Source organism: Periophthalmus magnuspinnatus, chromosome 2, assembly GCF_009829125.3.
Source record: "Periophthalmus magnuspinnatus isolate fPerMag1 chromosome 2, fPerMag1.2.pri, whole genome shotgun sequence".
Taxonomy (NCBI): Eukaryota; Metazoa; Chordata; class Actinopteri; order Gobiiformes; family Gobiidae; genus Periophthalmus; species Periophthalmus magnuspinnatus.
Genome location: NC_047127.1, coordinates 8489561 through 8516011, shown reverse-complemented (window position 1 = coordinate 8516011; position 26451 = coordinate 8489561). Strand labels below are relative to the sequence as shown.

The window sequence follows — 26451 nt, the reverse complement described above, 5'->3', positions numbered from 1 at the left end:
GCACTACAATGCTATCTAACTATCGCAAGACCACTACTGCACAAATCCATTAATTTTATCATTTTGTTGTGGGGTATAGAATTTATGTTTACTTAAATGGCCCCTGTTGATGTAAATCACTTGTATAATTTTAAAAGATTTTATCTGTGCAAGTTTAACAAGCCTCTGAGTAATTCAAATCAAATTATAGCTTTGCATAGGAAAAGGTCCTCACAGAATCCTTCAAATCTGGGAGGAATCATTTGCCTGACACCCATTAATAAGCATATAATAACAATAATAGTATACAGAACTAGATGTGGAAAAGTCCATTGCCTACCTATATCCACCACCTTGATCAAATTTGTGTTATAATTTGTTCAATTTAGTTGAAGATTTGAAGTATCAACGTCTTATTCTGACCATTGTATTTAATTCTTGTCCTGTGGTGAGACATTTTACCCATGTATTTATGCTTACATGTGCTTGAGTGAACGCACCATTTGTGTTGGATTAAGGGGCCATTGTGCCAATTGACAGCTAAAACCTGCACAAGTCTGACTCAGAAGATGTATAAAAGAAATTGTGTGGAATGAGTAATGCACAAATTAGTTCAGTTCAAATATCTCTAAGTATACCATGATGATTACTTTAGCATTATCTCAATACAAGCTGTAATTCAGTGCAGGTATACAGTCCAGAGGTGTCATAGTGAAATGAATAGCAGGAGCTTCCTTGTGACTGCTGGCGTGTCCTGCTGGGATCACAGTGCCGGAGCAGCTTCATTAATCTCGGGGCCGTCCTGGGACTCTGGCTCTGAACTCTGAAACAGTGAAACAGCTCTGTGCCGAACAAGCTCGTGCCCCTGGGGGAGACAGTCCGTTTACCCTCTGCACGCCTGGGTCACTCCGTGTATCACACACGCACAATGTCAAAGCATGTGTCCACTCGGGCTCAGGAGGGACGATGCTGACGGCCAGATTGGTCTATGCTGAAGTTTGGATATGAGTGGGTAGATTTGTAACTCAATGTAATATAATATCTTATACTGTAATATACTCGCATTGTGAATATTAATTTTGTCTTTAGCAGTTTTGACTAGTTTTGTTATTAAGATCTGGGTTATTTCTTTCTAATTTTAAAATTTTCTTTCAAGCTAAATTTTGTACAAATGTAGTTTAAAAAGTGAGAATTTATTCTAATGGTAAATAAGTTAGTTTAAAATATGAAAAGTCTGTTACATTTTGTAACAGTCAAATAAAATATTAAGACATTAGTAAACACATCAAGGCCACTCAAAGGTTGGCATTCAAAATGTGAAATGTTTTTTATGTAGGCCTATTATTGGCCATACTCATTTTGTACTGAAGTCTCACCTTTTAATTGCATGTCATCCAATGAAAAAAAAAAGATCTTCATGAACTCAGTAGTGTTTATGTAGTACAGGAAAGCTGACATTAATCAAATATGAATGATATTAGCATTGTGGGATGTAACACCTCCCTGCTGCTCTGGTCTGCTACATGCAGTGCTGCGGCCTCAGCCAGTTAGCCACACAGCACTCTTTGTTAATTGTCAGAGCCACTTGTGGATACAGTGTGAATGTCAGATTTTCACAGTTTGAGAGCTCAGTAATAAACACAGAATTCTGAGGCCTAATGTGTTGCTCTCAGTCAAAACACAATCATTTACTGCAACTTTTTTGTGCAGTAGGACTACATTTGAAAAATAAAATAACCAAAATAAAACAAAACTCGCACGTCACAGGGCATTTACTGAATTTGAAAGAGAGGTTCATCCACTAATATTAAGTGGGTTCTATATTCTTTAACCTAATCTGTGTGGATGTGTTAAAATGTTAGATTAGCAGCAACACATTGTATGTACAAGTGAGTGGCTGTCTGTTTCATCATATTATAGATGTGATAATACCCTCTTCAGAGGCCTGTAGTTGTAATAGAGTAATTTGACCCCAGAAAGACAGTAAAAATGTGTGAATCTCATATATAGATTATATACGAAACATCTGTAGTTCTCAGGTCAACATACCACTCCTGTACTGTTGTTTGTTTGTGTCTGTGTGTTGATGTGCATTTATTTGGATCCTCTGATCCCGCCCCCTACTGGCTGCTGGCAGGGCTTCCTTCCCAGCTCAACATCCCCACTGCTGCCACCGCTGAGCTGGCATACGAGCGCTGGTCCTCTGCTGCTTTGTGTCTCTCCTTTAAAGAGCTGGCTGCAATTTACACCTTGTACCGCTCTCCTAGCTCCTGGCATCAGGACAGAATCCTAGATTGGGTTCATCTTATGACTTAGTTTCCTAGCAGTCACACCTGTATATTTGAATTAATTTTTTTTGATGCTGCATTTTGTGGTGGAGAAAAAAAATCACTGTATTTTTTGCCAGCAGGAAAGACTAACTTTTTTCCATTTTTTGTTGAATACCTTGAAGATACAGATACACAGCAACCAGGACAAGGTATTTTCTCCTTCATTGCAGCTATAAACTGCTTAAAATGTTGTATCATGAACATAACCAACTGAATGGAAATCAGTTTGAATGGTTGCAATTAGCCAGTAGGAAAGACAGTGCCGTATTTTCCCCAGTTGCTCTGGAGTATAAGTCGTACCAGTGAAAAAATACATAATAATGAAGATTAATTTTGGGGTAAATTTATTTTGCAAAATTCGAGACCAAGAACAGACATGTTATCTTTAAAGGCAAGTTATTGTAATAACAATAACAGAGAACAACAGGCTGAATAGCAGTACAGCACGCTAATGTAACACATTTATATTTATTCAGCTACATGAAGCATAGACAGCTGAACTGAAAACGTGTCTAGTTTGTTAACGTTTAAATTGTATTAACAGTTAATGAGGTAACTAAAGCATAAGAAACAAGCTAAGAAGTTTACCAAACTCTTTTTTTTTTTTTTTTTTTTTTTTTTTTTGGGTGATCACATTTTTTTTATTAACATAATAACAGCAAAAACACAATCCCCCCCCCCCACACATCCCGAGCTCATGGTGATATCCTACCCCCCCTCCCTGGGCTCCATATGTACAAGATTGAAAAAAAAAACAACAACAAACAAAACAATATGTATATGCATGCACATTATATGTGTATTCCTATACCCCTATACATTACTATACTTATATTTACATGTACACTTACACACATATATATATACACTTACATATATATATATATATATATACACACACATATACATACATACATACAGACTTGATTATTTAAGATTATTTAAGATTATCCAGCTCCAATAAGGTTTTACTCCATAATGAGATAGTTTTTGTTTTGGCTCCATGCATTTTAGCTACTGAACCAAACTCTTGATCTCACTCCAAATCACTACATCCATTTAAATCTTCATCCTCAGTGTCGCTTCTGAACAACTCTGCCAACTCGAAAGGTAGATGAAGCACCTCTTCCTCTTCTGCGTGGCTATCATCTCAGCAGAATACGATTTTCTTTTAAGGGGCATTTTTGTTCAGTCTTTCTCAGATGTCTGTTAAATTACTGTAATGTTAAAATTTTAAATTTCCATGGTACAGGAGTAGTAGATACTAGTACACAAGCCTAGAGTGCCCTCGTGCGGTTGTTAGTGTGACAATAACAAAGATTAAATCATGTATTTTAATAATTTCACGTATAAGTCGCATTTGAGTATAAATCGCACCCCAGACAAACTATGAAAAAAAGTGTGACTTATAGTACCTAGTAGTAGAGACCTTAAAATCACATATACATGGGATATTTTATAACCTTCTAACCCTGTAGTTTAGACCTCTACAAATCTATTCTCAAATACAGGCAAATCTTGTATTTTCTAAGTATTATTACACTGTGCAAGTCATGCACCGAGTGTCTGCGTCAGTGGACTAAAGGCAAGAAGAGTTGTCTGAAGTTTGGAATTCCCATGGTTTGGAGGGAGCCAACGTCAATAGCTACTTCTGGGCTATTGTGAGTGGGATCAACAGAAAGAACCGAAGCCGCCTCAAGTATCCTGACCGTGAATCAGCACGTCGTCCTGTAGCTCACTGTGATGAAATTCCAGTACCTGTCTTTGTAGAAGTTCCTGACATCAGTGACAAAGATTCCTCCAGTGTGGTTTTAATGATGATGCTCCACATCCTTTTTCCCAAAAGGAGCTAAATGTTCAGGTTTCCTGAGAATCTGGGATCACTGAGTGATGAGCAGGTGGAGAGATTCCATCAGGACATAATAGAGATGGATACCAGGTATCAGGGACGCTGGGATGCAGTCATGATGGCTGATTACTGTTGGACTCTGAAGAGAGACATCCCTGCTGCTGAGCATTCAAGGGGTTCATAGAAACAGAAGTTCATGTCCTGAATTTTGCACAATGATAACGTAACGTTCCAATTTACATGTACTTACCTTTATCAATTAACATAATGTAACATTTAATTTATACATTCTGTTAGAAAACTATTTTTTATCTCCTAAAACATTTTTTGGATGAGAAATATTAAAGAAAATCAACTGATAATGTTACAAAATTGTAATCAATTTAGTCAGAAGATTGGATTTTTCTAAATCAAATTAGCAAATCAAATCAAAGCAATCAAATTACCTGACCTGACTGAGAAAAATGGATATCATTTTTGGATTTGGCGGTGCAAAATGGTCCTAATTCAGTTGAAAAAAGACAGACAACTTTCAAAAATTTCTTTTTTGTAACCCAGTGTTATTATTCTAGCGTTTTATTAGATTTGTATGCTCCCTGTTTAGAAAATTCAGTATTGGTCAGGAGAATTGCAATTAAGTAGCAGTATAGTAGCTAGTTCTGGTCTGTTGTTTGGTTCAGTGATAATCCTTACCGTTTTGACCTTTCCTTGTTTAAATGATGCTGAAGACTGAGGCATTATGTCATTGCAGTGTGACACCTCTCTATTATTGGTAAGGTTCTACATGAGTGAGCCGCGGTGCTGCGTTGGCTGCTTGGTGCATCGCAAATACAAAGTGCTTATCTATACACAGTGCAATACATGTTTTCATTTGCACAGCACAGGGGAACGTGGAGATTGGCTTTCTATGGTAAAACGACACTATAAGCAAGTCCTGCAGCTGTGCATATCAGCAGCACAATGTGTTTGCAATGAACATAAAATTTCATCGAGGATATCGTCTTAGTTGGTATATGTGAATATTACGTGCAATGGTGGTAATACCTTAGACGTAAAGTGGATGTACGTTTTGAATAGCCATTTGCAACATATTTTATTTTCACAACTTTCGCAGGCCAGAGCAGTTTTTGCCGTCATGGTCATGCTAACTAGCAACAACTAGTATGCTAACAGCACACTTCCTGATTCCTGGACAATAAAGAGCTTTATATTTAGATGCGGACAGCTTGCAACGTTCTCATTTTGAACTTAAGAGCTGCTTGTACAATATATCTGTACTGGAGCAAGATAAAATTTGAGTACAGCCACTTTAACTAGTATAGATCATCTTTATTTAGACACATTACTTTTTAAAGATTCCTTTTCTGCTTCATGCTGAGTGTTATTTGTGCTTGTTTGTCTTAAATGCATAACTGCTTTTTAGATTGTTGAGTAGTTTCTTTATCATCACTCAGATATTAGCATTATGTATTACTCATTAACATGCATAATAGAGTTTACATTAAATTACTAAAGGTTTGTTGTCTTGTTGCTGGATTATTATTGTGTCTGGTTTATTATTTTGCTGACATTACATTCATTTTTTAAGTCTTCAATGTCAAATGTGGCAATGGTCACGCTGTCTGTAGCGCCAGTTTGTACAGTGTATAAATGTGGATAAAGTGGTGAATATTCTCAGATAGAATGGGTTCATCAAGGTTAATTTAGAATGACGATCCTATTGGGCCTCTGGGACATGTCTTACCCTTCAGGAAGCAGTGAAGCGTTCCATGTGATCTCAGCAGGTAACACAATCAACTGTACAGCAAAGGATCTTCAATATTCATTTTTATTTCTAAGCCTGGGTACTGTTTAGACCTTTACATAAACTGCAGGAGGTCAGGCTAAGTACAGTTTCCATTGAGCCATTCAATGCTTTCATAGTGATCTCAGCAGGTAACACAATCAACTGTTACCTGCGGCGACCTTGAGAGCCTTGAAAGGCGCCTAACAAATAAAATGTATTATTATTATTATTATTAGTCATATTTTGCAGAGACAGCTTTTTGTGTCTATTTGTGGACTGGTTTTGATAGTGTGCCAATATGTGGCAATGCCAGACAAACATTAGATTAAAGAGATCCAAATATACTATTGTTATTTGTATTTTCACTAACTTGGAAATATCATGACTTTCAGTATTGAAAGGCCCTGTACCTGATTTTGTCCCATGTATTTGAGCAAAATGTGTCTTGCTCCAGTACACCTATATTGAAGCAGCTCTCCAGGTTAAAATAAGTCTACATGGTAAACAATTAGCATCCTACTTGTTTACCGTGACTGCAAAACTCCCCTAAAAGTTATGAAAGCCTCTGGTAACTCTTTGCGGTGAATTATTAGATGAGGTTGTTAGGTAAGTGAGGAATAATTTTGGAAATTAACTAGTTCTGTTTTTCATATTTGACACAGTAAAAATCAGGCACAGTGCCTTTAATGTGACAAAGGCACTGTATATTTTAATATTGTTGATACTTGCATTGGTTCCATTGCATCAGTAAGCCTTTAGTTGCAGTGCCTTACAGTGTATTTGTGCAGCTATCAACTTCCTTTTGTCTGTTTTTGGTCAAAAGATTTTATCCTGAAAATACCATGCCCCGGGCATACAATTCATGTTGGTACTGTAATGCCTCTAATTGTTTTCTAGCCATTCTGCCCTCACCCCTCCCCTTCCATTTTGATCAGTGGCAGCGCTGCAGCAGCTGAGCCTCCAGCCCATTAAACACAGTTTTGTTCTACTCAGCGAGTCATCATCACTCCAATGCATCTGCTGATCACAGCGCACAGAGGAACATAAAAACACCGCCTCTGCAAATCGCCATGGGGACTCAGGTCATGGTCTAGCACTGTGTCCACATTCACCCAATATAGTGTCCTACATTTCAACTGGAGAGGTCACTTCCAATTTGATTTTTAGTATTTAGAAATTCCATAATAATGTGCTGCTGGCTGCTGACTTTAGTCCCGGTGGTATCTATGGCTGCACCTGATTATTTTAGTAGCTGACTAAAGAAATTCTCGTTCCACTAAAGACATGTCCAGCCAATCGATTAGTCGGCTAAGAAGGGGCCTTGGCAATAACTCTCAAAAGTATTACATATCTGTATGTATCTGACCCAAATTGTACTCACAAGACTACGACTGCACATAAGGTCACACTAAAACAATCATTTATACAGAAACAAGTACTAGGAAACAATGTATTTATACAAAGAATTATTAGTTTTACATGTAAATATCAACAATATCAACATGAATATCATCAGCCATCAGCCAGTCACTTAGTTCTCCTTTCTGTTTTTGTCCCATATAAATTCTTAGAATCTAAATAAAATGATAAGCCGACTAAGACGGACTTTGGTCGACTAAGACACGATCCACAGATTAAAGACCTACAGCCCAAGTTGACAGCTGTCATTATTTCTTTTCTTTATTGAGACGGTGAGACTTTGAATACATTTAAATTTAAATTTGTGGCTGCAGACTTCTAAATATTTATAACATTAATGAAGATGTACTACTGATGATATAATTTCTTTGTATTCGACCACTCACGATTAGGGAATTAATCGTTGCAGCTCTTGTGGTATCTATGCAAAGTAGCTAAGTTAGTAAAATAGGCAGAGGAAGAGTGTCCAATGGGAGTGTGGCTTTTGTCTACCAATTGGGCAAATCCTAAATCCTAAATCTAATAGTGGATCAAAGCTGCATTGAATCCGTTGTTGACCTTCGTGATCAAACTGCAGTAAAGCTAATGAAGCAAAGTGAAAGTCAATGATATAGAGCAGCAGAGTTTTCTGTGAAATACTTGAGCTAAGTATTGTTCTAATACCACTAGATGGCAGAGCAAAATTATTCAAAGGGTGTAATTTTTATTCCGTGGGGTGAAGGTTGGAGATAAGGCTCCGTGCTGGGGTTTATGGTCCATGATGCTTTTGATTGCCCTGAACACAATCCATTTTGGTGACAGCGTTCTGCACTGCAATAGGAAATGAGATGGGGCTGCGGCAGAAGATTTCCAGCATCGTGTAGCTTCCGTCTTGTCCGTTCTGATTTTAGCTGCTGTTTTTCACACCAAGATGATACTGAATCATTAGGTCCAGTGCACTGTGGAGAATGAATGGACTTGATGAAGGAAGGCAATGTTGGAAATAAGTGGAATGTATGGACACACAAGTCTTTGCCATATTACTGTCTATGCATACTTCATCTTTCTAATGTTCTGTAAACATCCATTTTTAATTGAGTTGAACTTGCTGACTTGCCAATTTTACATTTAATTTTAATTTTAATTATTTTAAAGCAGTGAAGTCCAGCATTTGGACTACTTCTTCTCCTGCTCATAATTTTATTCTGTACACCTTGTGTCTGCTTTCTCATTTATTGTTATGTTTTAAGAAAAGCCCAAATCAGCACTCTTCTGTGAAAAAAAGACTTATGATGTGCATTTCTTGCAGTGCAGCAGGTTCTGAATCTGCAGTAACAGTTAACAGGATTAGGCACAGCTTACATAAACATCTCCCATGGCAACGAGATGAGACAGGGAGGGATGGGGGGGGGGGGTCATCATAAGGAAACATCATCACAGGCTGCACAGCTGACTGTCATCTGCCACTGATGGGAAATTAGAGTTAGTTACTTCTTATAAGTGGGATCTTGGTGGCAAGTAAATGGTATAAAGTAATGGTAAGGGAAGGGGATGAGAGCGGTTTGTGAAGTAGAAATATTCATATAGGACCCAGAAGGTTGCCAGTTTCAATCCCATGCAGTGTGTTCAAGGACATTTCCCTCTTCTGTCATGTTGCAGTGAACCTCGCAGGAGCCAAAATGTTCTTTTAAAAATATACCACATTATAATCATTCTAATAAATCAGCCTATAGGATGCATACTATATTCCTCAAGCACATTATATGCATGTATATTTTTATAATCTTCAAAACATGGCTGCCCTTTTCCTAGGCTGTGACACATTGGCAGCATTGCCCAGCCTGGTCCCCATTGGGCATAGCGGGCCTTTAAAATGCTTCATTCCACCATAATTCCCCTTGGACAGACATATCACTCACTGCCTCCCCAGGCTGAAGGAGACTCGAGGTCTGCCTGTCTCCGGCTGCTCCCCTGAAATGTCTCGGCTAATATCTAACATACTCTGTCCTACAAAGAGGTCACATTAACCAAAGCTTTTAATGAAATGAGCATGATTTGTAACCATGTCAGGTTGAACATGCAATAAAGTAATCAGTTCATACAAAGTCCTTTAACTACAATATAATCCCTGATACATTGTGTCTCGTTCTGTCTTTTTCCTTCTTTGAAACATTTTAGCTGATGAATCACTCATCATGATGAGATGGACATATAAATGTGACCAACACCCGTTCCAGTATTATTTCCATCCATCCATTTTCTTCCGCTTATCCGGAACCGGGTCGCGGGGGCAGCAGTCTAAGCAGGGACTCCCAAACTTCCCTCACCCCAGACATGTCCTCCAGCTCCTCCGGTGGGATCCCAAGGCGTTCCCAGGCCAGGCGTTCCCTAGTCCCTCCAGCGTGTCCTGGGTCTTCCCCGGGGCCTCCTCCCGGTGGGACATGCCCAGAACACCTCCCTAGGGAGCTGTCCAGGAGGCATCTTGAGCAGATGCCCGAGCCACCTCAGCTGGCTCCTCTCAACGTGTAGGAGCAGCGGCTCTACTCTGAGCTCCACCCGTGTGACTGAGCTCCTCACCCTATTCCTAAGGGTGCGCCCGGCCACTCTGCGGAGGAAACCCATTTCGGCCGCTTGTATCCACAACCTTGTCCTTTCGGTCATTACCCAGAGCTCATGACCATAGGTGAGGGTAGGAACGTAGATTGACCGGTAAATCGAGAGCTTCGCCTTTGGACTCAGCTCCTTCTTTACCACAATGGACCGATACAGCGACCGCATCACTGCAGACGCTGCACCGATCCGCCTGTCAATCTCACGCTCCATCCTTCCCTCACTCGTGAACAAGACCCCGAGATACTTGAACTCCTCCACTTGGGGCAGAGACTCACCACCCACCCGGAGAGAGCAAACCACCTTTTTCCGGTTGAGAACCATGGCCTCGGATTTGGAGGAGCTGATTCTCATCCCAGCCACTTCACACTCGGCTGCAAACCGCCCCAGTGCCTGCTGGAGGTCCTGGCTCGATGAAGCCGTCAGGACAACATCATCTGCAAACAGCAGAGATGAAATCCTGTGATTCCCGAACCAGACCCCCTCCGGCCCCTGGCTGCGCCTAGAAATTCTGTCCATAAATATAATGAACAGAACCGGTGACAAAGGGCAGCCCTGGCGGAGTCCAACATGCACCGGGAACAGGTCTGACTTACTGCCGGCAATGCGAACACAGCTCCTGCTCCAGTCATACAGGGACCAGACAGCCCTTAGCAAAGGGCCCCGGACCCCATACTCCCGGAGCACCCCCCAAAGGACACCACAAGGGACACAGTCGAATGCCTTCTCCAAATCCATAAAACACATGTGGACTGGTTGGGCATACTCCCATGAACCCTCAAGGACCCGATGGAGAGAGTATTATTTTAAAATCTGAATTCAATGCGGGTTCCTCGAAGATTAACAGTAGTAGCCGTAGTAACAGTAACATCCATGGTAATATCCAGTGTGATCATCCTAATTATTCACTGAGAGTTACAAACATTTTTCACAACTTTTAGTGGAGTTTTCCAATCACTGTGAAGCTAAAAAACAACTAGCATGCTCAGAGTGTATTAAGATGTCTGTACTAAGGCACAGTCACTTTAAAGTACACATGTAAGGATGTGGATAAAGAGTACTTTAGAGACAAATAAATATTAAGGGGTTTATTGCAAATAAAGGTGTGAAAGATTTATTTATTTTTTCTACTTTGAAATAGCTGATGGCCAACCAGTCCTTAGCATTTCAGTGCATGTGGTGTCACTCTTTAGGGCTCTGTGTAAAACATTCACACAAACTAAATAACTGTCCAGGATACTAAACCTTCAAAAGCTATGAAAATATGCAAAATGCCACACACAAGTGAGAAACATCACCAAAGCCTCCACCTGGCAGGCGACCACACTTGAACCAGACTCTACATCCAAACTAAATTGCTTACAAAAATCCCTCAGCAGCAATTAATAGACTGTAAATAGCATAAGGCAGGTTAAATAATACTAAACCCGGGCCAATTAATGGTATCAAAGCAAACACACAGGAAACAAAATATACAGTAAGAAAAATAACAATGAAATTCACATCATAGTTTAAAATATCAGATATCTGGCACATCTGCCAGAGCGCTACAGTGAAGGAAACTGGCCTGAAGAAGTTCGACTCTTATAGCAACAGTAGCGTGGCTGGACACTCTGCCTGCTCCACTATGGGCTAGTGTCTTTGACACTATTTCCCTTTCTTCTGTTTTTTTAATGGCAAGTATTACTATGGGATTAACATTGACATTGTCTACCTCATGTTATAGTATCACCAAGCACTGGCATATTCTCTCATCTTCATCTCCAGCTATGTACATTTCTTTCCCATCCTCATTTTGCACCGCTTGCTAAAAAGATGGCTACGTGGTGAGCTCATTCGTCACTTTACCATATAGAGTCTCTGCAGTGGAGTATTCAAATCCAAGGCCATGATGGCTGATAAATGTATATAATTAGACTGAGTAAGGACCCGTAGTCTCTGCATCGATTCTCCGGCTCATTTAGGGAATTAAGGGGTCTGCAAATTTCTAAGCACAGCAGACAGAGGCGGAAGATTAACTGGAGAGGGACCCATCTTTCAAGGACAAGACTTAGATTCTATATGTGTATTTACAGCAGAAAGCAATGTGGTCTACACATAGGCGCGGGAAGTGGGGTGCTATAAGGTCTGGAGTCCCTGTGTTCAGGGCCGTAGCCCTGCTGAGGTTGTCAATATCAACCGTTTTTTTTTTTTTCTTTTATTAGCCTACCGCTAATATATATATATATATATATATATGTGTGTGTGTGTATATAGATATATAGATATACATGATACGATAGATTAATCATAGGGTTTTTAGAACCTATGGTATACTGCTGCAGAAATGTGCAACTCAGAGTGCAACACTCATAAGGTGTGCATGCGCATGTTTGGTGCACCGCGCATCACTCAGAGCTTAGATCATGAAAGCCAGAAGTCCAAGAGTTGCATCGACTCAATAACAAATCAAGTCGGCAGTGTGGGGCCATTTTGGGTATCCCAAAGTGTTGTAGAAGCCAATGGACATCCAATATGCAAATCCTGCCGTCGTAAAGTTGCAACCAAAGTCACTGTGATTCAATTACATCTTCGAGATAATACATTATCCATCGCAGTTTTTTCTAGGTAAATTCTCAATAATGTGGTCCAAAAACTGTCACAAGGCTCATGGCACAAAACAAATTTGCCTTAAGTGCGCTACATTTCTTGTAAACTGAGATCTGAAAATACTGAGTGAAAGTATTTTAAGTGACGCATGCGGCCGCATGCATTAGGATAAAAAAACAAGTAGGTATCCTTAGTGCACGTGTATGATGTACACTAGTGACGCGCGGGTCAACCTTATTATTACTTATTATCCAGAAATTATTATTGAATTATTAAATTATTATTTAACTCATTATGTCAAAAAGACATTCATCCATTCATTTTATTATGAAAGAAATATAGCTTAAATAAAATATACAATGTCAATGTTTTGGATTTGTTTTGGTTCACAGTAATCATAACTCAATAATTTGATATTGTCTCATACCTCCTGGAGACTGAATCACTGCATTTAATATTGAAACTAATATTGTGACACATGCTATGGTACGTCCTCAGCCTCCCCTTCCTCATCAGACTTCACGCATCTATGGGACAACATTAAAAAGTTTGAAAATGTACGTCATAGCCTTGTCTCTGTATGTAGTTAAACAATAAATATGCATTTTCTTTCAAAGTAAGTGTACAATCAAAAACAAACAAGATATATACTCACTTTTTATTCGCTCTTTGGAGATCTAGAATTTAGTGTTGATTTGTATAATATTATCTTTTTTTTTTTTTTTTTTTATCTTGCATTTAGACCTCAATGTAAGCTGTATTTTTATCCCACATTTTTTTCCTCCCCATACTTGATGTTTTTCCCCAACCCTTTTTCATAATTCCATTTTTACCAACAGTGACACCCTGAATTAATCAATCGTGGGTGAAACATCAGGTTGACATTGTTGTCCTGCTCCTATTTATCGCTGCTGCCACCTTCTAAACGGGGGGAGTGTGCGATGTGAAACAGCATGTTCACCTTGAGCGCTCTCCCCTGGCACTTGGTGTGTTTGTCGACCGCGAGGGGGTCTTTAACCTACATAGGTAGAGACATTAGCGGGGCTAAAAGCAACGCCACATACTCCACTGGAAAACAGCCAAGTCAGAAGCGGGATGTTCGGACAGAAGGGGGAGTGGATATGCTTCCCCCAGGCTGTGTCCAAATGAAAATAGCTGCTACCCTATCCTACTGCACACATATTGTCATGACTAGAGGGGTACGATGTAAATATGGTGCTCTAGTTTCAGTTATATTTGTCACTAAAGGTGGAAATAAACTCAGTGACTTTGAAAATACCTTGTTTGATCAAACCATCTTCTTAATGCTCAGGAACGTAGTACTTGGAGTTTTGATGCTAAGTAGCTATTTGTAGGGACACAGTAATATGTCGGAGCCTATACAGAATACTGAGTACCATAAGTCCTTCAGACTATCCATTCAAGACCAACATAGTTTTATAGGATACAGTGGTACTACTGTAAGATATCAGCTAAATACTAGTACTATATATCTAGTACTATATATATCAAGATGCAATATTACTATATACTAGTAATATTGCATCTTGATATTTAATACTCCTTATCAATGAGGCACATATACTAGGAAAAGATTCCACTGAGCAGTGAGTAACGAGTAAACTCAAATGATAATTTTAAAAGCTCTTTTATACAACATTGTAATTTTCAACGCCAAATAGTTTTTGATTTTTTATACCATGTGGTCTTACACTAGTTCTGATAAAACTCAAGATGAAATGTCAAATTTTATCCAGTTATGTGATTTTTTTTTTCCATTATTGATACTTGCACAAATCAGTATCTAGTTCCGATACTAGTTTTAGTATGGATTTTGATACTTTTGACAACCTTAAACCACATGCAACAGTTGTTAATGTTTTTGTTTTTCAAAACAAAATGTTTATGATAGGAATTTATTTAGTTTTGCTTATAAGTTTCGTTTTTGTAATTGTTTTGCGTTTTAACAGGGACCACGTGTAAACTCATCAGTCTTGCACATGAGCTTGTGCACTTTTAAATGAGGTATAAGATATCATGGTGGACAAAGTGTAGGGGTGGTCAGTGTAATTGATTTTGGTATATCGCCTAAAACAGTTTTTCATCATGATGTTCTCCTTTGAGGTCCGAGTCCTGAAACTCTCCTACACTGCTATACTGGCTTGCTATTAGTATTGTTTTAATTACACCAGTGCTTTGTCCACTCCGCGCTACAATAATCCCACCCTCTTGTGCTCTTGAAGGTGAATGCAGCTCAGAGCAGACCATATAAAGGAATGGAGTGGAGTCAGGAGTCGATTCTCATTTGGCCGAGGTTCATGGCTGATGCTGGTGATAAGGCTGCTGTTGAGTTGCATTACTGTGCTGTCGTCTGGCTGCTACCTGATTAGGCTTATCGAGGTCATTTACATCACTGGTGTGGTGGACTTCTGTCTGCTATAGGTCTTGTTCTCGGTATGGCGGTTTTGTCCAGTCAGATTTCTAACTCAACAATTGCAGGGAAAGATCTTACGTGAACATTTGTAGAATTTGAAGAGAACTTCCCTGCTACTGTTGGGTTTAGATTGTAATTCATGGCAGGACTAACAGGTGCATAAAAAGAACAATTTGAGAAAAAGCTACAGCCAGTAAGAACTAGTAGATGATACCTTTTCCTTATCCAGTATTATTGCAAAAACTGTGTTTATTTTGCATGTAGTAGCATCAATTTGTTCAGTGTTTTTTTCTGAGGGAGCACTGTCATAGTAGTAGTTAGCAGAACTAACTTACATTTTTACCTTATTAAACATCTTTGTAGTGATAGTAAAATATGTATTTTCAGGGTGTTTGAAACAGTTGTCTCCGTGTGGAAAATCAGACTTAAAGTTTAGCGGACACAGAGAGTTCTCTTTGGGAAACTTTTGTGAAATATTTTTATATTATTATACTGCCTTATTTCAATAAAACAGAGAAGTATGTCAGTGTATTCTCATAAGGGAGCTGTAGGGGGAGCTCTGTCGCTGAATGTTACTTAGTTCTGCTTTAAACATTCCTTTCAGCCGTTATGTCAGTTAATATTCTATGTATATTTATAATAAATTCTACTAAATGTTCATAGTACATGTTATCAAATATTATACTAAGCATGCAAATGTGGCATTTCTTTTTACATAGCTGAGTAAAGAAGTAACGCGGTTCTAAGCCTAAGACACCTCACAAACCCCCACTACTATTTAATACAGCCTGTCAAAGATAATAATGCACAGTAATGACGACACTTTGTTGTTTTACAAATGTCCCTCTTCATCACTTTAATCTGGGAGAAAGCGCTGCTGAGACAGGGGTGACCCTCATGGCCCGTGATCAATGGTACAGTCTATTAACTCAAGGCACTTTGAACAGGAATTCTCAATGACATTGGATCATAGCTACATCCAGGTAGCGTACATCTAGTAGAATTTGATGAAAACATAAAATCAGATAGAGGGTCAAGGTCATATTTTTGGAGCAAGACAAAATATTCAAATCTAATCATTTTAGTTTGTACATTTAGTTTGTTTACATTTTACATGTTTTCTGCTACCTGAGAGTCCGGCACGTGCTTGTCTCATGGCTGTTATTGCTTTGCTGGTAATGTTCTACAGTATTGCTTTAAATTTATGTTTCTTGCATTTTTTCAATTAGGCATTTTATTACAAAAAATACTTGGTATGGTGGCATCATCTGTTTGTATGTATGCCATTCTGTTGAAAATTCCAGACAAAACATCCACATCTCCATAGAGAATAGAAGGTTTTGGACTCTCCACCACAAAACGTACTTAGCGCACTTTTAATATGTTATGACATGAATGCGAGTTGACTACTCTTCACATTTTAAAAATAAACATTCCTGATGTTATTCCGGATTTCTCTGTCATTCACGGTTAGTATGTCATGTGGGAATATCCTTCAGGTGACAGGTCTGTCGTTATCAGGACTGCATTATGCAGCATGACACAGAGAGATGCCTTTAGAATGGAGGTCCATGAATGCTGACACTTTCGGGGACGAATGCCAAAGGGAAACCAAGTTAGCCGGTGGTGACTGCTCCTCCCTCCCCCACACACCTTCACTACTACCGTGACCCCCAGGGAGACGTAAGGACAGCCCGGCAGAGAGGTGATGATGAAGCTATTGATGGAGAGGAGGCGATACTGTTGGTTAGGACAAAAGAAACAACTAAATCAATATGTGCCATAGACAAAAATTAAATAGGGTTTTAACCTGTGCTTCTCTTTCACATAACAACCAACTCACTAATTCCCCAAGCTAGACATTGGTCATCTCATGCTAAAATATGTATCATCTAATACAGTGACGCATGACTAAATTTGTGCTTTTAAAATTGTGTTCTTGTGGCAGGATATTTGCCTGGGATGCAAAATTCTTCAATACTTTACAAAGGTCACTGGTGAATCGCCCCGTTTTCAGATGGGCGTGATTGACAGGTGGATTACCCATTAAGGGACATTCGTGGTTTGTCGGTATCAAAACAAATATGGCTGCCTGGTTAAGAGGAAAAAAGATAGGGAAAAAAATATCACAAGAGACTGAAAAACTTTACAGATTTCTGCAAAATCAATGAGCGAAGTATTAAAATCTGTTAATCTGAGGCAAGCGAAATGTAATTTTGTTCATAAATAATAGATGACTGATGAGCTCCTTAGTTTCAAATGCCTCTGAAAAACAAAAAAAACCCAAATCTGATTGCATGATCATGTCTGGTTCTGGCTCGAGACGTGACAGAGAGCATGGGGACTGACTGATATCCATCTGTATAAAAAATACAGAGAAATATTATTCTGGTTATGCCAGGCAAGCAATATATAACAGCCAAGAATAACAAAAAATGCTTACAGTCCTATTGTATTAAGCTTACTTTTCTAGTTGACCTTATTTATTTATTCTTTAAAAACATACTGGTGTTTGCATGTTTGCGTAATAAAGCATCTTTAGACAATCCCTCTCTCCAGAGTTCAATTTGAGCTGTTCCGCCTAGTGATATCATCCTGTTGTAATCAGTACTATGTGTTTTCAAGTCTCTGCCCTTTCACCACAATCATTCAAATTTTTTCTGTGCTCAAATTGCCTTCAACCACATGTAACTGAACCTTGAAGCTCACAGCTGTTGTTTTTAGCCTAATTTAAACAGCTTTACTCCTTTTGACCTTATGTCTGCTAGAAATCAGGGCTGAATTACTTTAACTTCCATTCCATGCATACACCCAGTAACCTAGATGATAAGCTATAAACTGAGAAATACTATGCTAATAAAAGTAGTTATTTAAGTGTGGGTAATGCATAATTTAAGATGTATAATAAAGGAAAGTCAAATATGAAAATAAGGAAAAATGGGGCAGTCTGGGAGAGAAGTGTTTTATAGCTGAATGTGTTGGAATGATGGGGTTTTGTGATTGGATCTAATCTGCTGCTGCTCAGTACAGTGCTGTGCCTGTGCTTGGAATGTGAATGGGGCTCTGGTGCAGGAAGCCAAACCCACTGCTTTTTGTCTTTCTGTAGTCTAGGCACGGTTCTCATCAGCTGCCAATCATCTGAAGCCTCTTTATATTCAGAACTTAGCATACTATTTTTTTAGGAAAGATGGGTAAAAATTGTTACATAATCAAAAGTATAGTTGTTTTTTTTCTTTTAAGGTTTGATGCAAGAGTTAAAATGAGCTGAAGTGATCAACTTATTGTTAAAATAATAATTTTAAAAAAAGTCCTTGCATGAGTACACTGAGAAGGTGATAATACAGCATGTTAGAATCACTATCTCATTTATTGATACTTTGCAGTTACATCACGCTGGGGTGTTCTCCATGTATGTGTATGGTGAAATGCTCATCAGTTACCATGGTGACACAATGCACAGATTAGAAAACACTGTAGTCTGTGTTCATGGTCACGTTTAGGTGTTAGGTTTTCAACAAAAAAGTGACAGGGACTAACTGAAAACTGTTGACTGCAATGTTAGGGACTTGTTTAACAGTTGAAATCAGATCACCAATTGTAGTTCCAATTAAGTCACTTATTTCTGGTCAGATTGTGTTCAAATAAAGCTCCAATTAAAGTCTAAGAAAGCCTCTGACAGAGCTGTGCCTAGAGCAGGGGTCGGCCACCTTTAACACCCAAAGAGCCTTTTGGACCCGGTTTCCATGGAAAAGAAAACACTGGGAGGTGCAAATACTTTTTGACCTCTAAAATGAAAATAACATTGTATATATTGCATACACTATATCACAAAACAATGAAAAATAAATATTTGCAAAATATCTGCATAAATATTTATTTTATCTGGTTAATAGGACGTCTGCCCCTGAACCTCTGCACAGCGTCTGCATATTGGGGCTGTACGAAGTCACTTTTATCTTTACGCAGGACTGCAAGCTGTCCTCTATGAGGTGTGAGCAGTGTTTGTTTTCAACATATTTCATGGTGGAGAAAAGCTGCTCACATACGTATCTGATTTTCTGTACAATTTCACTATTTTAAAGTCCACAAATAGGTGTTCTGAAATCTTAATGAATGTCTCTTTCATATATTTTTTCTGTCTGTGAACGGCTTCCCATGCCTATTTCCTGAGCAGCCATAAAACTTGCATATGTAGTTGAATTTGAAGTCTTCATGCACTTCTTGAATAGATTTTTCCTCAGATCAGCCTTCCGCATCAGTTCCGAAGCTGCTTTTTTTCTCTCTCTTTCCATACTTGGCCTACCTGGGGTTGAAAGGCTCAATAAATGCATGGCGTTTTGGTGGGCATACCAGCTTCCTTGAGGGTATAATTTTATTATAATATTTCAAGATCACAATAATCTTCTAGTTTACAGCTACAATTTAAAAAAAAAAACTAACACAAATAAAATACACTTCAATTAAAAACTTTATTTGTTTTCCCAAGCCACGTGGAGCCACAGTATAAGGATGAAAGAGCCACATGCGACTCCGGAGCTGTGGGTTGCCGACCCCTGGCCTAGAGTTAGCATCACACACCCGGAGAATGTTAATGACATCAGCTGCAAAGTATCAATTGATATCAAATTGGCAGCATAGATTTTTAATACATATAGGTGACTGTTTAAAAAACCCTTGGAAAATTGATTACAATAAAACATTTTAATTATATGCTATTTATTAGCACTTTTGCTAGTTGCTAGTTATTAGCACTTTTACCTCAAATGTTAACACATTTTTGTGTAGCCTGGGAAAAATATATACATTGTCTTGTGGTTGGGCCAAAATTAAGGGATAAAATTGCCCCCGAGTGAAACCAGATATGAACCACTGATCTAAAATACAGCGTACTACACTTTTGGATTGTCCGATTGTGAAATCATAGAACGATAGTGACAATTTTCAGATGGTGTCCTTAGTACATTCTAGTGCATATAAAATTGCAATGTACAACTCTGACTCATTCAGTACTTAAGTTTGCACTGAAGCGAAAAATTTTGCCAACATTAGTGATTATTGATACCACATGTCAACCTGAAACCTCCTGGTGCACTGGGGGGATAAATTGCAGCTACCGTTTGTAATGTCGCCGTTTTTGTGCACTTGGCGAAATTGATGGATTCTGATCCCGCTGCGGATGACAGTGGAAAGTCATTGAGGGAGAAGTTTTTTTGGCAGCCGGCACTTTTTCACAGGCTTCCCAGTCAAACGGATAGGCACTGTGACAGGCCAGTCAATAGAAGTCAGCAGTGATTATGCAAGTTGCTTATGCCTAATGAGAAAGGTCAGTGCATTGCCAAGAGTGTGGGACCCATGCCCAGGCTCACACTGCGATGTACAGGCCTTGCTTCTGTAGGTTCTGTGTAGAGGACATTTCAGCAAAATAGGCCAAGTGAACAGTTTGTCAACAGAATTCTTGGACGTAATAAATGTTCCATACAGCAAAATTAGACCTTTATAAAAAAGATTTGTACTGCTAGTACTTTCTGAATGTGTAAATAAGGATTTGTGCTGTTCATTCATTGGCAGTATTAAGTATACACATTTTATATAAAAAACATGGATTGTTGTTGTTTGCTTTTATTGACACAAATATATTCACATCAACAGAATGTCCTGAGACCAGGCTTTCACACAGTGTTGCATAATTACAATACAATACAAAAAATAAATAAAATTACAATTAAAATGGTATATATGTCTATGATTGGACCTCACTTCTTTTCAAAGATTGGTCTCTTTAGCAGTTGAGCTGTTAACCACGCCATTGTATAAAATCGATATTTTTAAAAATACATGTTTGCTATTAAAACAAAATTATATATATCTTTATTATATATATTTTTGACATTGTTACAAAGTCACCAGAAGTATTATTCCTTTCTCTGCTTGACACTATTCTTATCAAAGCTGTCCCATAACAGGTGGTCGTAAAAGAGAACACTCTAGGCTGTATATTCCTCTAAACTATCATCTATCAATCTATTTCTAAGCTGTCCAGTATATGTCACTTCACAAGATTTACTCTTCTTTTTCAGTGTGGGCAGTAAGTTTTTACTATCATAACCATGAGCGGTATGTCTTTTCACATCAACATGTAAGTACACACGGCCACACACTGACACACATTGTCAATTGAACATACAGTGCAGTGCGTTTTGCAAAGGCAAGATTGATCCTGTTTTATTGGTGCAGTCCTTTTCCATATGGCAAAACAATTTACATTATGTCTCCGCTCTAGCACCCCCCTACTTTCTCAGCCCCCAACCCCCACCTCCAGGCTAAGCTATCTTTGGTTGACAGAACAGCGTCCTCTCTCTACACTTTATCTCCCTCGCTCATTGCTTTGATGTGTTGTGATTGTGTGGCGGCGGTGGTGGTGGCAGTGGTACGCTGTTGGGGAGGTAAGGGAAAGAGAGAGAAAAAAGGGGGTGGGATGAGGAGGGGGCCGGTGTAGCAGAGAAAAGCATTCTGCAGTGAAAATGTGCTCCCACTGAAGCGTAGAGAGACTGCAGCACGGCGAACCAGCCTGTGCACCACCTGCAGTCCAGAGTAGGCAGGAAATAATCACCCAAGACACAATGATACAACACCCCGCTTATTCTATCCTCCTTTTTCCTCTTCTTCCTCTGTCCCTTCCTTCTCTCTCCTACCCTCCTTTCCTCTCTCTCTTCGACCCAATTCTCCACACAATCATCTCCCCCTGCCTCGCGCCTGCCTCGCATCAGGCTCGCTCCGTGACAGCTCGCAACACCAGTCGTATTCTGCGACTGTGGCATTTGTCATTCTTATTCCATACATCCATCTTTCATTCATTCACTCTTTCCGCTGCCCTAACACCTTTCCCAGGTGACTTAACGCACACTTCTGTATGCACTTTCCAATTCTTCATACAAGCACCATTTGAGATGTCACTCGTAATAGAACTCCCCTTTGGTTTTTTGGTCTTTTGCAAAGCATTCTGTTCCTAGTCATTCTACCATTCCCCCCTCCTCACTCTCCTGCTCCCCTCCTCCCGCGCTTGCTTAGTAAGTGCTGCAGCATCAGTGCATGTGTGTATGTGTGAGAGAGAAGCAGCATACGGGAGAGTGTGTTGAGCTGGAGTGTGCGAGCGCCGGGGATCCTGAGCCGTGTGACAAGTGGGGGGCTCGGCTTGCCTGTGGATGGACGCACCAGGACTTGGTTTTTCCTCCCATCGAAGGCGTGTGCATGAATGTGTGTGAGAGACAGTGAGCATGAGCATGACAGTGTGTAACAGTGTCGTCGATCGGCTCTGGACCCTTCGCATTATGCAGCCGACGGTGCTCATCACACTTTGAGGACTGACTCATCCACACTGGACTGTGGTGGAGGGATAAAAAACACTAATGGATTGAATGATATGAAGATGGGCTTAAGCTTCTGGTGCACCAAGTCCCTCTAGACTGCCCTGGAGTCTTGTCTCAGAAGGGGATGCCATTGGCTTCAAACTGGCACAAATTGGACTTGCAGACACTACCAGACTGGTAGCCCAAAAAATCCAAGGCTTTCTTAAATTGCCTGAAGGGATTCAAGGAAAGAAACCTCTTCTTTGGGGTCTTTGTTGCTTGACGTTCTTTTTTGGGGAAATTCTTTCCCGGAGCTTAAAGGGTGCGATAACACACTGGCAGACGAGACGGGACAGACGCAGGCATGGCTCGCCTCAACTGGTGCCTGGCTGCTGTCATCAGCTGGGGCAAGTTTCTCTTTGCCTGCTTCTTCCCTCTGCGGGGGGCTAAGAGAGACAAGGTAAGACCATACCCACGGGGGACCGAAAAATGGCCAGGAGTTACAATTAGCTTGACAAATTGAAGATACTGTATGATTCTAAGAGTTAAAATTACAATCTGTCTTATGTAATGCAATTTTGAGAGTGGGCCTAGAGCACAGAACTTAAGCCTGGCTATACCTAACAGTGCAATGACGTAGCTGTGAAAACCCCTTCACTTCGGACCATGGGCCTGGCAACTGAGTTCCTCTTAAGTGCTGATTCAAGGTCAGTGTTACATTTCCAACTTGTCCCCAGACAGGTGCTCTAGATAAAGGTGCTGTGAACTGATGGGGGGCCAGCTTTGGCACTACCAACATGGTCAACCTGATACATAGGGTCACCTTGCATAGACTACAGCTGAATGGTAATGCAGTATTATTGAGGGTTTATGCATTCTCCAAGAAGCACTTCCCATTTAGCTCATTTATCTTCTGCTTTTGCACGCCTTGCAGTTCCCTCATTTTCTGATGCCTCTTTCATCTCTGCGCCATATTTCAAAAGTCGTATGGCACATGCTTGGAAGCGAGAAGGGCCAAATGGAGTTCATTGAATGTATGAGCTGAATGTTCTGTTTCTTTGTTATCCCAGTGCTAGCATTATTAACAAAAGCTGGACCGCAATCTCAGCTTCCCTGCTTTTGAACAGATAATCAATCATGTGTAACAACTCCAGTACATCTAAATGGCACCATTTCCTCTTACAACACTTGCGCACATGCAAGAACGCTAGTAACGCTGCCTGAGGTTATCTACAGATTAATGGTCATTGCCGGGATCATTTTTTTGCAATGATTTTTTTTTTTGCAGTGACATTTGTTCAAACGCCACAAGCATTCAGAGCAAGTGCAGTTTTTTCTTACAATTGATATCAAATTAACATAATGCACCGCAACCTCAGGAGTTTGGTCGCTTGTTGGAATAATCTCATAAATAGACAATACCATTTCTAATACATTTTTATCTCAGAAACCTTGATGTAGATTCTTTGAAACTTAATTATTCAATGTCACAGCTGTTGCATAGGGTTTAGGAAGCCATGTTGGAAAAGTCCAGTGGTTGTTATTTTTTCCCTGTTGGTGGTGACGCCGTAGCATGCAGTGCTGCAGCCGCCCGTCTCTCCACACACCCCCGGCACCCTCCTCCCACCAGCTCCAGCCCCCCCACCCCTCTGCCGCAGCTCCTTATCTCTACACCCGCGCTCAATCCCAGCAAACTCCCCCCTGTCGCACTCCCTCTACCGCGTACGTGGTCAACTCTAGATGAGCCTCTGTACTGCTTTTCTATTATATACTTGCGCAGCCTGACCATAATGTTCATTCGGTCATAACTGACCCACCAGCATTTGCATTTGAAATCTTTCATTGAATGTTTTAGGCAAAGACAAAAGCTAGCCATTTGTGTATACTGCTTTGAGATATTTTGGCTTAGTACTGCTTTGCAATGGTAAATGTTTGAATGATTCTGTTATTGTGGCACTACTTTGTCAACATAGGCCATACCTGTTACATGTTACCCACGTCTTGTATACTGGATTGCTGTACATTCGATAGTTTTACTTCATTGTGTGCCTCATACTCATACAGAATGAAAAAAATATATCTAAATGAAATTACTTCCAATGCAATAAGCTCCAACTTCCAAACTTGTTTTTTACCTATAAATCTTATTGGTCTCGTACAATGTGCAGACAACCTCACATTTCCATAGTCCAATTTTTCACTTAATAAAATCAGTTGCTTCATCTATACTCATTACCTTGATAACACAAAACTGTTGCTTCTATCATATATCTTATTCCTATTTCTACAACCTATATGCGTAATACCATCACCAGCATGCTCGATCACCCTTGCTTTTTCACCTCTGTGTTGCCAGAACAGTGCAAATTTACCCTGGAGTCCAAAATTCTCACACTTTTTTGCTGCATACAAGGCATGTATTGAATCCCCCAGCTGCGCCACTAAAAGCTGTACAATCACGTGACTGTGCCGGGAGGTGAAAGTGGAGAGGTAAACGCTCTCAGTCTTTTCCCCTCAGAGAGAGAGAGAAAGCGAAAGAGAGAGTCAGTGGTTGCGAGGTGTTCAGTTTCCATGGCAACGCAGCTCACACGGTCCCCCCCCCCCCCCCATTCGCACACCAAAACACCGTTACTATACCGGATACTGTTGTTTTGAAGGCATAAGGCTTTTTCCTGTTACCATGGCTACAAAAGGTTAACACTCCTCGTCTTTTGAGTTTTGTATCATTTAATTCAATCTGGTCTGCTTTTGTCCGCTGTCTCTTGTCCGTCCTTTTGTGGGGTTTAATCACCACTTCCTTGCCTCTCCTCTCTGCAATGTTTACTCGCCACCCTATTCATTTAACTAATGTCCCCCCTGGCTGTAAATTAACATCAGGGCTTACACCGCAGACAGCAAAAAGAAGAAGGGGATGATGGGACGGCTGTCCACTCAATAGGCTCCAAACTCATTCCCTACCTTCCATATCGCGGCATATGCGAGAACACCTTGTCCATTGCGTTTTGTATTTATCACATGCCGCCTTGCTCCTTACCTTTGATAGCAGAGCCAGGAGATTCGTAAAGGACCAAAGTGCCTTCAATGGCTCCACTGATTTCTAGGCCAGCGTTCAACATGATGGATGCTTTGTTATTTTAGCATTAAAGCTTTAATGTGATGAATTCTCAAGTGACAAAAAAGAGAAGAGTCCGCATAAGTGATGGGGAATACTTGGAGTCTGCAGTTTCATTCATTTTGAAAGTGGTAAATTGAGCACAGTGCAAGCAATTTAATAGTCTAATCTAGGAGGTTTGTATTCAATGGCTAGTGATAAAACTAAACTTCTGTATATGCTGTAGTGTTATCAATTTTAATTTGTTGGCTCTAAAGTAGGTTTATTTAGGAAAACTGTGGTATGTAGTTTTGTCAATGAGAGAAAGAACATATACATTGATGCTAAAACGATGTGCGGGATCCAAGAACACAACACAAAACTTTTTTTTTTTTTTTTTTTTTTAATCCATAGTGACAGTAAATTGCTGTATGTAAGCTTGATGTCAAGTGTTGATCCTTCAACATACTGTGCATTCTTCGTATGAGCCCTCCACAAATCCAGATTCCATAATTATAAATGAGAACCATGAAAATGACTTGGACTTAAGCTTTCTTGCTTTAAGAGTGCCTATTATGCGAAATGTACTTTTTGGAGCTTTTGTACCGTGTTATGACATGGTTCCTTCATCAAAAACATGCCAGAAGTGTTTTTATATGTTATTCTTGCATGTTTGAGTAATCTAGCATCCATTCCGTCCAGTGCTGAGCACACAAGGCTATGTAACCCATGCTCCTGCATGATTTTTGATAAATATGCAATATATAAAACAATAAGCTACAACTTCACAAACCTGATTCAATGTGTAGTAGTTAATATAGAAGTGAAATACCCAGTCCCAAACAAACCACATGTAGATTAACCTAAATGTTATAATGCCACGTTATAATGGTAACTTATCTTTTTTCTTTACTCTTGAACAACAAAGCAAAAGAAATGTAAACTTTCAACAATTGTCCTTGTTGTCATGACAAATACACATAGTCATTAGATTTAATGTGTTTTATTGATCTCTCTTTAAGCATACTGGAGTCCCATC

At 39.7% G+C, this 26451-nt stretch overlaps 1 protein-coding gene across 1 annotated transcript in view; it reads left to right on the top strand.

Moving 5' to 3' along the window:
• Nucleotides 1-22132: 22132 nt before the first annotated feature.
• tns1a (tensin 1a) overlaps nucleotides 22133-26451 on the top strand; it is a 152325-nt gene continuing 148006 nt past the window's right edge. Inside the window, exon 1 of the mRNA XM_055228378.1 lies at nucleotides 22133-22781. Coding sequence (XP_055084353.1) covers nucleotides 22686-22781 — 96 coding nt within the window. The 5' untranslated portion in view covers nucleotides 22133-22685. The remainder of the gene's footprint in view (nucleotides 22782-26451) is intronic.